The 16,212-nt window shown below is 43.9% G+C and overlaps 1 protein-coding gene across 1 annotated transcript; it reads left to right on the forward strand.

The window, feature by feature from the left end:
* The first annotated feature begins 16 nt into the window (after positions 1 to 16).
* Positions 17 to 14,799, forward strand: LOC143923621 (structure-specific endonuclease subunit slx1-like). The gene is made up of 7 exons (XM_077447419.1): positions 17 to 132; positions 3,300 to 3,524; positions 6,057 to 6,108; positions 10,169 to 10,510; positions 11,474 to 11,601; positions 12,749 to 12,833; positions 14,460 to 14,799. Exons 2-7 carry the CDS (start codon positions 3,352 to 3,354, stop codon positions 14,487 to 14,489), a joined length of 810 nt encoding a protein of 269 aa, XP_077303545.1. The 5' UTR covers positions 17 to 132; positions 3,300 to 3,351; the 3' UTR covers positions 14,490 to 14,799.
* Positions 14,800 to 16,212: the final 1,413 nt, after the last annotated feature.

Genomic DNA, 16,212 nt, shown 5'->3' on the forward strand with positions numbered 1-16,212 from the left:
TATCGAATCGCTCGGTGAGGGGAATGAATCTATCAGGCGTATAGGAGGTCAGCCTAGTTGTTAGGGAAACGGCGAAATGTATGTAAACAGGAAGTGACGTAAGAGAGGCGGAAGAAGGAGAGTTGCCAGCTGGTTAGTGGTGTTTAGGATTATTATATATCACTGGTTTGTTATATATCCCACCAGGAAGGTTCTCGGGGGGAGGGGTAGAATTCTGAGGCTGCAGATAACAATAATAGAGAAGTCCCCCTCAAGGTATTGTGGCGGACATTGTATTGGGCCAAATCGTTTTCCTTTCCTGGAGTTCAGCTTTGAGGTCCCATTCGCATCATTGTGTTCAGAAATGTGCAAATGTTGTGCACGTTCTTGAAAATGCACCAAAGCGCTCGACACGCATTCAGTGCCATTATTTTTAATGACGCCTCAAACATGGCTAGGAGACACATGACGGAATACACCAAAACACACATTACACAAAATGCTTTGGTGCTTTTGTTGTGTGTAAGGGAGACCATTCACTTGTATCATGTCTGCAGTCTCTGACCAACTCTTGTATCATGTCTTCAGTCTCTGACCATCTCCTGTATCATATCTGCAGTCTGACCATCTCTTGTATCATGTCTGCAGTCTCTGGCCATCTCTTGTATCATGTCTGCAGTCTCTGGCCATCTCTTGTATCATGTCTGCAGTCTTTGGCCATCTCTTGTATCATGTCTGCAGTCTCTGGCCATCTCTTGTATCATGTCTGCAGTCTCTGGCCATCTCTTGTATCATGTCTGCAGTCTCTGGCCATCTCTTGTATCATGTCTGCAGTCTCTGGCCATCTCTTGTATCATGTCTGCAGTCTCTGGCGATCTACTGTATCATGTCTGCAGTCTCTGGCCATCTCTTGTATCATGTCTGCAGTCTCTGGCCATCTCTTGTATCATGTCTGCAGTCTCTGGCCATCTCTTGTATCATGTCTGCAGTCTCTGGCCATCTCTTGTATCATGTCTGCAGTCTCTGGCCATCTCTTGTATCATGTCTGCAGTCTCTGGCCATCTCTTGTATCATGTCTGCAGTCTCTGGTCATCTCCTGTATCATGTTTTCAGTCTCTGGCCATCTCCTGTATCATGTCTGCAGTCTCTGACCATCTCTTGTATCATGTCTGCAGTCTCTGACCATCTCTTGTATCATGTCTGCAGTCTCTGGCCATCTCTTGTATCATGTCTGCAGTCTCTGGCCATCTCTTGTATCATGTCTGCAGTCTCTGGCCATCTCTTGTATCATGTCTGCAGTCTCTGGCCATCACTTGTATCATGTCTGCAGTCTCTGGCGATCTACTATATCATGTCTGCAGTCTCTGGCCATCTCATGTATCATGTTTTCAGTCTCTGGCCATCTCTTGTATCATGTCTGCAGTCTCTGACCATCTCTTGTATCATGTCTGCAGTCTCTGAACATGTCCTGTATCATGTCTGCAGTCTCTGGCCATCTCTTGTATCATGTCTGCAGTCTCTGGCCATCTCTTGTATCATGTCTGCAGTCTCTGGCCATCTCTTGTATCATGTCTGCAGTCTCTGGCGATCTACTGTATCATGTCTGCAGTCTTTGGCCATCTCTTGTATCATGTCTGCAGTCTCTGGCCATCTCCTGTATCATGTCTGCAGTCTCTGGCCATCTCTTGTATCATGTCTGCAGTCTCTGGCCATCTCTTGTATCATGTCTGCAGTCTCTGGCCATCTCTTGTATCATGTCTGCAGTCTCTGGCCATCTCTTGTATCATGTCTGCAGTCTCTGGCCATCTCTTGTATCATGTCTGCAGTCTCTGGCCATCTCTTGTATCATGTCTGCAGTCTCTGGCCATCTCTTGTATCATGTCTGCAGTCTCTGGCCATCTCTTGTATCATGTCTGCAGTCTCTGGCCATCTCTTGTATCATGTCTGCAGTCTCTGGCCATCTCCTGTATCATGTCTGCAGTCTCTGGCCATCTCCTGTATCATGTCTGCAGTCTCTGGCCATCTCCTGTATCATGTCTGCAGTCTCTGGCCATCTCCTGTATCATGTCTGCAGTCTCTGGCCATCTCCTGTATCATGTCTGCAGTCTCTGGCCATCTCCTGTATCATGTCTGCAGTCTCTGGCCATCTCCTGTATCATGTCTGCAGTCTCTGGCCATCTCCTGTATCATGTCTGCAGTCTCTGGCCATCTCCTGTATCATGTCTGCAGTCTCTGGCCATCTCCTGTATCATGTCTGCAGTCTCTGGCCATCTCCTGTATCATGTCTGCAGTCTCTGGCCATCTCTTGTATCATGTCTGCAGTCTGTGACCATCTCTTGTATCATGTCTGCAGTCTGTGACCATCTCTTATATCATGCCCTAAGTCTCTGACCATCTCTTCATGCCTGCAATCTCTGACTGTTTCTTGTGTCTTAGCCTGACTGCATCCTGTTGTGTGTCTGCTGTCTCTGACACAGAATAATCACTGAATTGACACTTTAGGCCCCCATATCAAGTAAGTTGACCATTGAATTCTATCAGTGTGACTGGCCTTTTCTCCTTTGGATGTACTGGTGGCTGGGGCATAGGCAAGGTTGCTGTTAGAAGTCACGGGGGCCCCATAAAGCCCACCTGAGAGGGGCCACAACCCCCCCAGCAGAAAGTTACTGAGGACATACTGCAGATTTATTAGTCACTTTCTCTGGAGCCTCAGCTGCACAGATGAAGGAATAGGGAAGCCCTCTGAGGCTTCCTGTTCTTTCACTGAAACATAGTAAAGACCATTTACTATGCATAAATGATGAAGGGACACAGGACTGATTTGGTACTGATCGCTCACTATGTTCATTCAGGAGAGGAATGGACCCGTAAACAACATATTTTCTGGCCCCTTCCCCCACTCTCCATCCTGAAACATCCCTCTGTGTGCCCGCAGAACCTTCCGGCGGGAGAGGGAATCTGGCAGCGCTGTGGGGGAAAGAGGCAGACAGGAGGGCCCAGACAGCAGATGGAAGGGGTGCATGTGCCAGGACCAGTCCTCTTGCAGAGCAGCCGGAGGGAGAAGGAGGAGGAGAATCTGGTAGCATTGCCCGGGGTGGAGAAGACGATCAGTCTGCAATAAGACAGTACAGCTGGGCTCCCCTTTTGATCTGATGGGGCCCGGGCCCCGTACAGGAGGGCTTGCTGTACTGACTTATCCGCAGCCCTGGGCATAGGGAGAGCACCCAGCCAGCCAGGAGGGTGACCCGGTCTCATGGGCTTGTGAGTGGCATTATTTCCTAACTTGTCTTTCTCCTGTATTGTCTCTGGTCCGTGTTCAGGAACACTTTATGCTGCTGGTCCATCTTAGGAGTCTTCCGACAAGCAGAGAGGATGGTGGTGGAGGTGGAGAGCTTCTATGGCGTCTATCTCTTATTTTGCACCAACCCAAAATACAAAGGACGCATCTACATCGGCTTCACGGTGAACCCCGAGAGGCGCATCCAGCAACACAATGGGGGGAAGCAAAAAGGAGGAGCCTGGAAGACGAGCGGGAGAGGACCCTGGTAAGGAGGACAGACCATCAGCATGTCACCGGGTGATAGATCACAAGGAATGCAGGATTTAGAGGGGGTAGAGGAATATTGGATGTTAAAAACTCTCTTAAAGTGGCTGTAAACCTCAGACATGAAATATGAACAAAGCATATCCCTCCTTATTACAAGGCTGACAGCTACAAGCATGACTCCCAAAGGCGGAGGCATGATGGGACTTGTAGTTCAGCAACAGTTAGAGGACCACCAGTTTAAGACCCATAGTGTGTACAGAGCACTAATTGTAATTTCTGTCTGCTGCCTCCTTCCTCTGCTATCAGCAAGAATAAGTTATGACAAGTTTTCCTGACACCAAGAGAAAAATGGTGACAGGGGAGGGACCTCCAGCTGATTGACAGCCTCAGCTCTGTTTCCGTGAGCTGTGTGAACGGGGGTGTGACCCTTCCCTCCAATGAGCTCTCAGAGCTTTTCTCGCTGAGCTCTGCAGAGTGTAGTTTCGGCTCTCCGCCCCCTTTTTTCTGACAAGCTCAGACAAGCTTTAGAGATTCAGCACCTTGAACTGCTGTAGAGAAGACTCCAGATAAACAGTTACAACTTATGTAGGAGGGGTGTTATCTGGGGCCAGTCACCTCACTGGGTATATGTGAGAGTTTACAACCACTCTGAAGCTGAATTCCAGATATGACAAATGTTACATTGTTCCAGCTTGGGCCAATCTTACAATGTATATATACCAAACCTGTAGAATCCCCACGGAAGCTGGAAATTACTTTATTAGCCGCCACTACTCCAGTGATCTCCACTAACTTCCAGGTTCTGTGCCGAGCAGCTAGCCTGCTGTTTAGTGAACACCGGAGGTTGCATGCTGGGCACAGGTACCATTCAGAGAACATTTGGCTTTTTCTCAATGAATGCAAAGCATTCTCTGTTTAACCACCTCTATGCAGGGCACTGACACCCCCTTCTTCCCTGTCGCTGTTTAAATGACAATTGCGCGGTCATGCTACACTGTACCCAAACAGAATTTTTATCATTTTGTTCCCACAAATAGAGCTTTTTATGGTGGTATTTGATCACCCCTGTGCTTAAAAAATAAAAAAAGACCCAGAATAAAAAAATAAAAAAAGTTTTCCTTTTGTTTCTGTTTTATAAATAAGTATGTTTTTTCACCTTCACTGATGGGCACCAATAAAGCGGCACTGATGAGTTGGTACCAGTGAGGTGGCACTGATGGGCATTGGTAGGCAGCACTCATGGGTGGCACTGATATGCAGCACTGATGGGCACTCATTGGTGGGCACTGAAAGGCTGCACTGATGGGTACTTAGGGATGGCACTGATAGGTGGCACTGCTGGGCACTGATACGTGGCACTAATGATGGCATTGATAGGCATCACTGATGGCACTGGCAGGCATTGGGGATGGGCACTGATTGGCAGCTGCCTGGGCACTGATTGGCATTTCACTGGTGGTGTAGGGTGGGATACCTGGTGGTCCAGTGTGGTGGCATCCCTGGTGGTCCTGAGTGGGCATCCGAGGGGGGGGCTGTGCCCATTAAACAATCAGCACAGACCCCCCTATCAGACGCGAGTTAGGAAAAGCCAATCAACGGCTCTTCCTGTTTACATCATGATCAGCCGTGATTGAACACGACTGATCATGTGGTAAAGAGCCTCCGTCAGAGGCTCTTTACCGAGATCGGTGTAGCGGTGTGTCAGACTGCCGTCATATGACAGCAGTGTAGATTGGACATGTGCAATAAGTTTCGTTCTGAATTCGTTTTTTAACGAATTTCGACAAATTCGTAAATATCTGAATTAATGAAAACCGTTTTAATTTCTCAGAATATTCGTAAACTCAGACATTCGGAAATTCGGAATACGGAAATTCGAAAATCTGAAATAATAACTAACTAATAATAACTTAACTATTAAATTACAGGTATTGGAATTTCCTTTCAAATTTGGCTGTTAGTGAACGTAACAAATACGAATTAATTTTTATACAAAGTTCCGAATTTTCCGAAATAATGAGTGCCGCATCTAAACGAATGGAACGTAACAAATTAATAATAATGAATAACAATAATAATAATAATACAAAAAAACTTTTTATTATAATTATTAATTTGTTACGTTCCATTTGTTTAGATGTGACATTTGTTATTTTGGATAAATCGTAACTTTGGATGAATTCGTATTCGTTGCGTTCACTAACAGCCAAATTTGAAAGGAAGTTTCAATACCTATAATTTAATAGTTATTATTTCAAATTTCCGGTTGACGAATTTTCGAATATTTTTGAATTTACAAATTTCGATCATAACAAATGACCCAAAAAACAAAAAAAAAAAACAAATTTTTCGGCAGTGCACATGTCTAGTGTAAGGAAGTAGAGTGCTACGGAGGATCCAGCTAGATGACACATTGAACTCACTGAGACTGAGACATTTCTGTTGGAGCCCCACAGCCCACAGGGGGTTTCATTGCATTTTATTGATTAAAAAACATATCCTAATTTTTCATTTCATTCCCCCCATACAGGGACATGGTACTGATTGTTCATGGGTTCCCCAATGATATTGCAGCCCTGAGGGTAAGATAAATTGTATTATTCTGCCCACTTGTATTACAGTTCTAGTTTCTCAGAATATTCCAAAATTAAGTTAACAGAATTAACTGATGAGACTATGAAATGATATACTGTGTCTAGGACTTCTGTATCCATTTTGGAGAGATTTTGTCTTCCTTTAAAGTGTTAGACCCCCTTCACACTGAGGCAGTTTTCAGCCATTTTAGCGCAAGAAATAGCCTCTAAAAAGTGCCTGAAATCTGCCTCCTATTCATTGCAATGAGTGCTTTTACACTGGGGCGGTGTGCTTGCAGGAGGTTAGAAAAAGTACTGCAAGCAGCATTTTTGGGGTGGCTTGGGAGTACAATAAAAGCGCTCCTAAAATGCCCCTGCCCATTGAAATAAATGGGCAGTGCTTCCATAACGCCTTAAAAGCGATTTGAAAGTGCCGCAAAACGGGACTTTTTTGCTTTTTTTTTTAAAGTCACATTACCCTAAAAAAAATCCGCTAGCGCCTGAAAAAGCACCGCAAAAACGTCCGCCGCTTTAGCAGCGCTGCAGTGTGAAAGGTGTCTAATACATTTTCTATCAGCAGGTTTAGCGAGAAAAAAAAAAGCAGTGCAGATCACTGCATCCACACGGGCAATGTGGGTGCAGGGACCTCTCCTGCTGCGCTATTGTATTCTGACAGTGAGGACTAACCCTGCCCCGCCCCCTTGCTTCCCTGTTAGAATTTTGTATACCTAGCTCTACATTCATTTTGTGAACTGTCTTTTTCTCAGCATTTGGTTCTTTCTTATTTTTGAACCCCCCTGAATTTAGTTACTGGGGTGGCTCCTATCACTAATCAGTATTCTGTCAGATTACTGCTACCCATCAGATTTGTGCAATGCAAGTGATGTTCTGACCAAAAAACACTTACTGCGCATGCGCGATTTATTCCGCCATGCGTTTCACACACTTTATGATCTGACGGGAAGCGGTAATCTGATAGAACACCCATGCGGACATATTAGTACACCCTGCTGCGTTTGAATTTCAGAGTCATTTTAGCAATAAAGTGAGCATATATATAAATAAATATAGTATATTGACATCTTTGGTGTTTGGATGTTTAATTTTGAAAGGCTAAAGGTTTAGCGCTGAGCAGTGCGGGGTGTACCAACATGGCCTCTGCCACTTTCCTACTGCTGGCGTCCAGCTTCTTTCAAAATGTAACATCCAAACAGCATCACAGATGTCAATATACTATATTTATTTATATACGCTCCCTTTTTGCTAAAATGACTGTGAAATTCAAAAGGTAGCTGGGTGTAGTAAGATGTCTGCATGGGTGTTCTATCAGAATACCGCTACCTGTCAGATCATGAAGTGTGTGGAACGCAGCACGCTGCGGAACGCATGGTGGCACACATCACGCTTGCGCAGTAAGTATTTTTTTGGTCGGAACGTCACTTCTGTCATGCAGTCTGATGGGTAGCAATAATCTTATAGAACACTGGCTCTCTATAGAGACACCACAGCGTGCATGCTTCAAAAACCCAACCCCCACAGTTCCAAGGGATTTATGCTGTCAATCTGTGCACTGAAACACACAGGTAGCACAGAGAGACTGCAGATGAATGGAACTGTTGTACCTATGCAATAAAGTTGGTTACGTAAATGGCTGTAATATTACAATGAAGTATATCCAAAGCCTAAGTGTAGTCAAAAAGGAAAAAATCAGTACAAGGGACATAATGTACAGTCAGTAGGCTGTGCCCCTTCTGCTGATGTCTTTTTTTTTTTTTTCTTTAGTTGAAATCCTCATCCATCTATTCTCTCCCACACACTGTAAATCTCTGGTGAGACGGGGCTTAATAGACAAAGGGGCTGTCAGAGGCTCTCATCAGGAGCCTGTCATTGCCTGCCTTCTCTGCCATTCATAGAAGCCATACTATCGCTTCTGTGAATGGAGGATGGGTGAATGATTGATAGCCCCGCCCCCTCCATTTATAGATTGTTGTAGTACGACTTCTATGAATGGCGGAAAGGACGGGTCTAGTTGGGCTCTCTTGTGGGGAAGAGGTGGTGACAAGGACAGCGGGGGATTTCTACTAAGGAATCGGCTCTCGAAGTTTCGTCCCTACTGCTGATTTTTCTGTTTGATTTTTGCTGCACTCAAACTTTATTGTAATACTACAGCCCTTTAAAAAATAAAATTAAAGTCTATTTTAAAAATCGCAGTGATAATATAAAAAAAAAAGAAAAAAAAAGAAACAAAAATGTTGATGAAGATACTGGGAGTGCTTTAGAATACTCACGTGAAGGTTGTTATGGGACATGTAATCCCGGTGGAGAAATTTTGAATAAAAACAGAGCAGATTAATAAGTTAGCTTGTGTACACAGTAAATGAATCTAGATTTACTAAAAGTGGTGCACTCAGAATCTGGTATAGTCGTGTATAGTAACCAATCGGCTTTTAACTTCAGCTTGTTCAGTTAAGTTTTGAAAATAAAACCTGGAAGTTGATTGGTTACCACACACAGCTGCTCCAGATTCTGTGTGCTCCAGTTTTAGTAAATCCCCCCCCATTGAGTGCTTATTTTTATATGGAGAATTTAATATTTTTTTACGTTTTCTAAAATCCTAGCAAAGATACAGTTCACCTGGAGGTCTTTGTTTTGTTTTTATAAGGCCTGTTTCAAGCTTCCAAAAAGCATTTTCAGAACTTGCAGCAAGCTTTGTTGAAGCTTTTAAAGTACCATTCAACTCCAGTTTGTAAATGCTGAACTCATATCCTAATGGGAGTGCTGATTGTCACTTTAACCACTTGCCTACCGGGCACCTTCACCCTCTTCCTGCCCCAGGCCAATTTTCAGCTTTCAGCGCTCTCACACTTTGAATGACAATGTACCCACATTAAATTTTTATCTTTTTTTTCACATAAATAGAGCTTTCTTTTGGTGCTATTCAATCATTGTTGGGTTTAACAAAATAAAGTTTGAAAAATTATTATTTTTTCTCTTAGTTTCTGTCAGTAAATTTTCTAAGTAATTTTTCTCCTTCACTGATGAAGCGGCACTGATTAGGTGGCACTGATGAGAAGGCACTAAAATGCTGCACTGATGGGCACTGATTGGTGGCACTGATTGGTGTCACTGATGGGCACTGATTTTTTTTGGCACTGATTGGTGTCGCTGATGGGCACTGATTGGTGTCACTGATGGGCACTGATTTTTTTTGGCACTGATGGACAGTGATTGATGGGCACTGATTGGTGTCGCTGATGGGCACTGATTGGTGTCGCTGATGGGCACTGATTTATGTCACTGATGGGCACTGATTGGTGTCACTGATGGACACTGATTGATGTCACTGATGGGCACTGATTGATGTCACTGATGGGCACTGATTGGTGTCACTGATGGGCACTGCTGGGGCTGTACTGTAATCAATTACCTGAACATGTCTCCCCTGCGAGGATAGGCCACTGATCGTCTCTTCTCGCCACACACGCTGTCAGTGTGAACCAGGGAGTGATGATAAATGGCACTTGCTTGTTTACATGTGACCGGCTGTGATTGGATACAGCCGATCACATGGGTAAAGAGCCGTGTCATTGGACGCTCTTGGGGCACCATCATATGCCATCATCCCAGAACGAGAGCGCATCCCACCTACCGTAATTTTACTATACAACGGGTGGGAAGTGGTTAAACAATCAGGCTTTCAACAAGTTTCAAGAAGTGTGGAAGCCTGCTAGCAGCTTGTTTAAAGTGACAATCGGCACTCCCATTAGGAAATGTTTTCAACATTTCTAAACTGGAGTTGAATGGTGCTTTAAAAGCTTCAACAAATCTTGCTGAAAGCTCTGCAAATGCTTTGTCATAGCTTGCTCTTCACCCTTCTGAAACCCAAAACAGAAATTTCCAAGGAAGTAAGCCAAAATAATACTGTATCGCGCTGTGGTCGATTGAAGAGTTAGTAGTTCTTAGTAGTAGTCTAGTCCTTTATCATGCAGTACAACAGGACATTAATACATTGGAATGAAGCACATGCTGCAGTCTGCAATCTGCTTACTCTCTGTCTTTCTCTTCCCAGTTTGAGTGGGCATGGCAGCACCCCCACGTGTCCCGCAGGCTCACCCACGTGCCACGTAAGACAAAGAAGCAGTCCAGTTTCGACTTCCACCTGATGGTCCTCTATCACATGCTACGGGTGGCCCCGTGGAACCGCCTACCCCTCACCCTGCGCTGGCTGCGACAGGAGTATCATCGGGAGCTGCCCCCCCTGCTCCAGCCTCCTCTTCACATGCCCTTGGCTTTCGGTCAGGTGAGGGCATGTCCGATCTCTAAAACACAAGCAGAAAAGAGCCAGGGGGTGGAAGGGACCAGCCAGCGACCCTCCCCACAGCGATGCCGGGTCTGCTATGATAAAGTGCAGGTACGCCTCTGTGAACCGGAAGCCTGTAATAGTTGTGTGTCTTCTTATCATTATCAGGATTATTCAGGAAAGCAGCGCAAGGAGCAAGGGATGCACAGAGCTGTGTCCTAGTCCAATGGTTCTCAGCCTCAGTCTTCAAGTATCCCCAACAGGCCATGTTTGCAGGTTTTCCTTTATCTTGCACATGTACTTTAAATCAGAGTCAATGGCTTGGTATTTTGGACAGCTATTTTATCTAAGAGAAATTCCCAATACATGGCCTGTTGGGGGTACTTGAGGACTGAGGTTGACAACCACTGACCTAGTCAACAAACCCATCCCAGATGATTCACTTCTGATTGGCTCTTCAATCCCAGATCAGTATTAGGCTGGCCATAGATGGATCGAAATTTGGCCGATTCAGCAGGAACTGGCCGAATTTCAATCCATGTATGGGCATGCTGGTTGTACTGAAGTCATACTAAATTTCTTCTTTTTTTTTTTTTTCGATTGCTGCTGGCAGCTATAGCGTTGTATTCTGATGGTAGTGAAATCACCTGCTGTCAGAATACAATAGCGCAGCAGGAGGGATTCCACCATCAACACGGGAATCAATCAGTATTTTTTTCCTTCAACCCATGGCTGAACGGATTGGAGGAAAGAAAATTGTATAATGTATCGTAGGGTTGCACCAATACTAGTATCGGTATTGGTGCCGATACCAAGCACACGTATCAGTACTCGTGCAGATGCACCGATACTTGAAACCAATACTTGATAGGCTCGGCTCTTTGAGCTGTCAGTGGGTCTCCCTAGTGTTAAAGAAGTCCGGTAAATGGAGCTCTCAAAAAAAATGTATCGGTACTCGTACTCATTGTAAGAAAAATGGTACCTGTGCATCCCTAATGCATGGCCTGTCTTACTGTAGCTGGGAAAAACCACAAGCCATTGTAATTTAACCACTGACCCTTCTCTCCTGTACAGAGTGAAGATGACGCTCTGCACTGCTTCCACCCCGGCTGTTCTCTCACCGCACATATCATTTGTCTGGCTAAACTCTTCCTCCTGAAGCAGCCCCAACAGCTTATCCCCGTGGAGGGCCCCTGTCCGAGGTACAGAAAACTTTTCTAACCCCCTTTTATCCAGTTCAGCTCTCAGGGCCACTTCACACCACATGCAGTTAAGTGCGTTTTTTTTTGTTTTGTTTTTTGCTGCATCAAAAACGCATCAGAAAGTAGGTTATATGGTTTTCAATGGCATAGTTCACACCAGTGCTTGCAGTTCCAGTGCTTTCCAGTTCCAGAAAAAAAAAAGTAGAACATGCTGCATTTTTCCTGCACTGCAATGTACTGGAAAGCTGTAAAATGTATCAAAAACGTACTGGAAGGCACATGTCCTTATGTAAGGTTCAGAAAAAGAGGAGAGAAAAAATGCACTGGACTACATCAAAAACGCTCATGCAGAAAAGAGATATATATATATATATAATCTATCTCTATCTCTCTATATTTTATATATATTTTATATATAGATATATATATATAGATATATAAAATCTCTATCTATAGACATATAGATAGAGATATGCCATGTGGCCCAAATATCATGCATTGTGCTGCATTCCTGTGCACATCACATGCGATGTGTGTAGTGCGATTTCAGGCATACATTTATTTGTATGGCTGAAATCGCATCCGTACCAAAACGATGCAGGACCCTTTTTCCCCCCCGATGCACCTGAAGATATATATACTTTTTTTTTTTGCATGCTATATGGAAAATGTCAGTTCACTATCCTTTTTATGCAGTATGCAACAATGCACAGTAAATACCGCATAAAACAGCATTTAAAGTCAATTAACTAAATGAAATTAGGTTAATGCATGCGTTAAATAAGAAGCGGTCTGGGCATGCGACAATTAAAGAATGTATTTTATTTCAGCCAGTTGTGAAAGAGCCGACACACGCAGAAGGGTCCCAGTTAAGGGAATGGGGCCGAACCAAAACTGAGAGCCAGTTTTGCATACAAAATTTCTATTCAGTTGTCAAAAAAAAAAAATGTCAATCAAGAGGTGGAACTATTGCTTCTTAAATGCCTAACAGCTGCTGCTCTCCTGCCCTCTGAAAAGTGATCCACCATGGATTGCTTTTCAGAGGAGTGTCATTAGCTACCAATACATCTCCCATGTTCTCAGGCTGTGGACGCTGACCAAGTGTCATTCCTTTAAGTGTTATTTCAGCTCTGTGTTTGTCTTACAGTTGTGGAAATTCTGTGCTGTGGGGAGATCTGATCCGACACAAGAAAGGCTGCTATGGAGATCTGGAGGAAGTCTCAAATTCTCAGGTACACATTCTGTTTGAGCTGGGTTTAGATCAGCCAAAGGTACAAAATGTCCTCTGCTCAGATCCAAGTTCTACGTCAGCCCCAGGTACACAAATATTCCTAAGCCTGAGCAGGGTCCCTAAGTGGGGTTCTAGATCAGTCGCCCCAGGTACAAACATTAATAACCATGAGCAGGGTTCTAGATGAGTATGTAGCAAAAGGTGCAAACATTTCCAACCCAGAGTATTGTTCTAGATCACTAGCTCCAGGTGCAAACATTCCCAACCCAGAGCAGGGTTCTAGATCACCAGCTCCAGGTGCAAACATTCCCAACCCAGAACAGGGTTCTAGATCACTAGCTCCAGGTGCAAACATTCCCCACCCAGATCGCAGGGTTCTAGATCTGTAGCCCCAGGTACACAAATATTCCCAACTCACAGCAGGGTTCTAACTCACTAGCCATAGGTGAAAACACCCCCTGCCTTTTATATTAGCCCCAGGCACAGAACTGCTCTTTGCACAAGGGTGTTCTAGATCAGAGCATTGTGTGCTCCTCCAAGGGAGATGTACAGAACAGGTCCTCCTAAAGGGAGAAAGATTCAAGAACACCCCAAAAAAGCTGAACTTTTCTTCTTCTCAAAGCTTTGTTCTAGATTGGCCTTAACACAGAGCCTTCCTGCTTCTGTGAACAAACTTCAAGATCCCTTACCTATACCACCTGGGTTCTAGATAGTAAAGATGGGTGCTAGATCACCTGGCATGGACCATTCTGCTTCTCGGCTCCAAGTTCTAAATCTCCTCAGTCTCTATAGAACAGTTCCTCCTCTTAGGGCTTGTGTCGATGGGCTCAGTTTAATATCAGTTGAGACAATTCTGAGATCATTTCGAATTCATTGACTGGTGCTATGGACTTCCTGATCTGCTTTAAGTGGATACTTGTGGTCCCATAGTTTTTGTATGGGATTGTGCTTGGTCCCATGACTTTATCCTTTTCTCAGACCAGTATTCAGGACATATCACAAGTATCCCACATCCAAAACTTGATTAGTGGCACCTTTTGAGCGCTTGACGAATTATCTACTAGGCTGTGACAGAACCAGTAATACATCAAAAGGGGTTCTCCGAGCACCATGGGTTAGCCGATAGGAATGCAGCAGAGCGCCTTGCTTTGCAATCCCCTCTGTGTGATTGAAACCTTCGAGAGACACTGCATTGGTGAAGTTCTGTAAACAGGGAGCTCCTCTATGATGTAAAGTAATGGTGGTAATAATGAGAAAAGAAGAGCAGGGTGCCACCTCCAGCCTGGATAGCATTCTGCATAATTATTATATACTATGAAATGAATCTACAAATTGTGTGACTATCCACTTAACCCCTCACATAATTTTAATTGGGTCCATACACCCGAGAGGTGGGAAGAATCTATTGATCATGTGACCACTGTGATTGGCTGCCATGTTCGGTGTTTCGTTAAAGCCCAGCGTCTTTGCTGCCACACCTGTCCGTTATGTGGGCAGCAATAGGTTAAAGTGGTTCTAAAACCTCAACTTTTTTTTTTACTTAAAGTGGTTGTAAAGGCAGAAGGTTTTTTTTTTTTTTTTCTTAATGCATTCTATCTGGTAATTGTATAATTTCACCTCTCTTCAGGCTCACTGGGTGGATGAATTGCACAGCTGACCCCGACTATGCGATCAGTGCACAGAATGGTGGGTCAGGTGACCAGAGAGCAGGCTTCCACGTGTGTTTACATACAGGGCATAAGACACTTTGCAACGATTTTACCTTTTTTTTTTTTTTTTTTTTTATCTTGGCTCAATTTATTTTACAATTTATTTTAGTAAAGGTATGTGTATGATGAACTAATATTATTATTATCTATGAAAAAAATGGAATTTAGTTAATGAAATAATGTTAATGTGATTGGTTGATGTACAATTTTATTTATTAATCATGTGCTTAGAAAATAAAGTATTGTTTTATTATTTTATTTCAGGTACTTGTATATCGGCGTCAATTTACACAGCGCTTTACATATACGTTCACATCAGTCCCTACCCTCAAGTAGCTTAGAGCCTAAGGTCCCTAACTCACATTTATACATATACTAGAGCCAATTAATGCTGGCCATACACTATATGAAAAATCGGAAAAAAATAAATTTCGGAAAACGAACGTTCGGCTGTGAGCGCACACCATGGTGCCATCATGTAATGACCGATAAATCGTTCAGTGGACATAAATAAATACATTTTATGTTTGTTTTTTCTTTTACATATACCTAGTGCAGACAGGTTGGACGGGAAACACATTAACCTTTCGATTTATCGTTCGTTTGGCAGAATATTTCCAAACCTGTCCTTCGTTTTTTTCTGCTCAAAAAACGTCCCAGCGATTAAAGATTTTTGTGGCCATTAACTGGCCAAAAAAAACGAACGAACGCTCTAATGACCGAAATTTCAGATGATTTTTCGTATAGTGTATGGCCAGCATTAGACAGGATCCAATTAATCTACCAGCATGTCTTTAGAGTGTGGGAGGAAACCCAAGCAGGCACAGGCTTCAGGTCTGTGTCAGCAGACAGGGTATCCTCTCTCCATACAGCAATCTGTGAGGAAAAAAAAAAGACAAGTTCCACCAGTTTTCCACTGCAGCAGATGGCTTATATTTCTCAATGAACTGCGAGGGCTCAGAGTATGAGCAGGCAAGCTGGAGACCGTGTCTGCAGGAGCCTGACATTACACCTGTGATCTGATTGTGGATGCAATGCTCTGGAGGCTCATCCAACTCCAGGCAGATGGTGTCGTGGTCGGGATTTGAACCAGCGACCCTTTTTGCTGCTAGGTGAAAGGTGCTGTTTTGTAGGGCTGAGTGTGGAGCTTCAGTCTTGCACAGTTGTACCGGCTCCTCTCCTGAACTGACATGGCTTACTCTGATTTCACTGCACACCGTGAGCTTCTCAGATTTTGCTGGCTCTAGGTGTCCAGCATCATCTAGCCCCTTTCCTCCCCAGACAGACTGTCCCACCCCTTTTCTTCATTTATTTTCAGTTTTTTTTCATCATGGAGGCTCAGTATTACTTGTGTAAATAGTTTTATTTAAAGGATAGCTTCACCTTTTGGAGCATGTTGCACTCATATTTAAGGTGTAACGTGTAATATGCTTCAGGTCTTCCCGCCCAACCCGTGACAGGGGGCAGGGGATCTTTTCTCCATACAGCAAACTGTGAAAAAAAATAAAAAAAAATAAACGACTACAAGTCCCGTTGTCCAGTGCAGCAGATGGCTTATATTTCTCAATGAACTGTGAGGGTTCAGAGTATGGGCAGGTAAGCTGGAGCCTGATATTACACCTGTGGTTCTACTTATTATGGGTGCAATGCTCTGCAAGCTCATCCTAAAAA

This window comes from Lithobates pipiens, unplaced genomic scaffold, assembly GCF_037356315.1.
Source record: "Lithobates pipiens isolate NorthernLeopardFrog02 unplaced genomic scaffold, aLitPip1_a1.2 Scaffold_22, whole genome shotgun sequence".
Lineage (NCBI taxonomy): Eukaryota > Metazoa > Chordata > Amphibia > Anura > Ranidae > Lithobates > Lithobates pipiens.

What these genes read in the sequence shown, in the direction of transcription:
- LOC143923621 (XM_077447419.1), top strand. Translation starts at nt 3,352, where the DNA reads ATGGTGGTGGAGGTGGAGAGCTTCTATGGCGTCTATCTCTTATTTTGC. An exon ending in TCTGCTATGATAAAGTGCAG is followed by an intron (nt 10,511 to 11,473) that starts GTACGCCTCTGT and finishes TCTCCTGTACAG; the next exon opens with AGTGAAGATGACGCTCTGCA. An exon ending in AGGAAGTCTCAAATTCTCAG is followed by an intron (nt 12,834 to 14,459) that starts GTACACATTCTG and finishes ACCTCTCTTCAG; the next exon opens with GCTCACTGGGTGGATGAATT.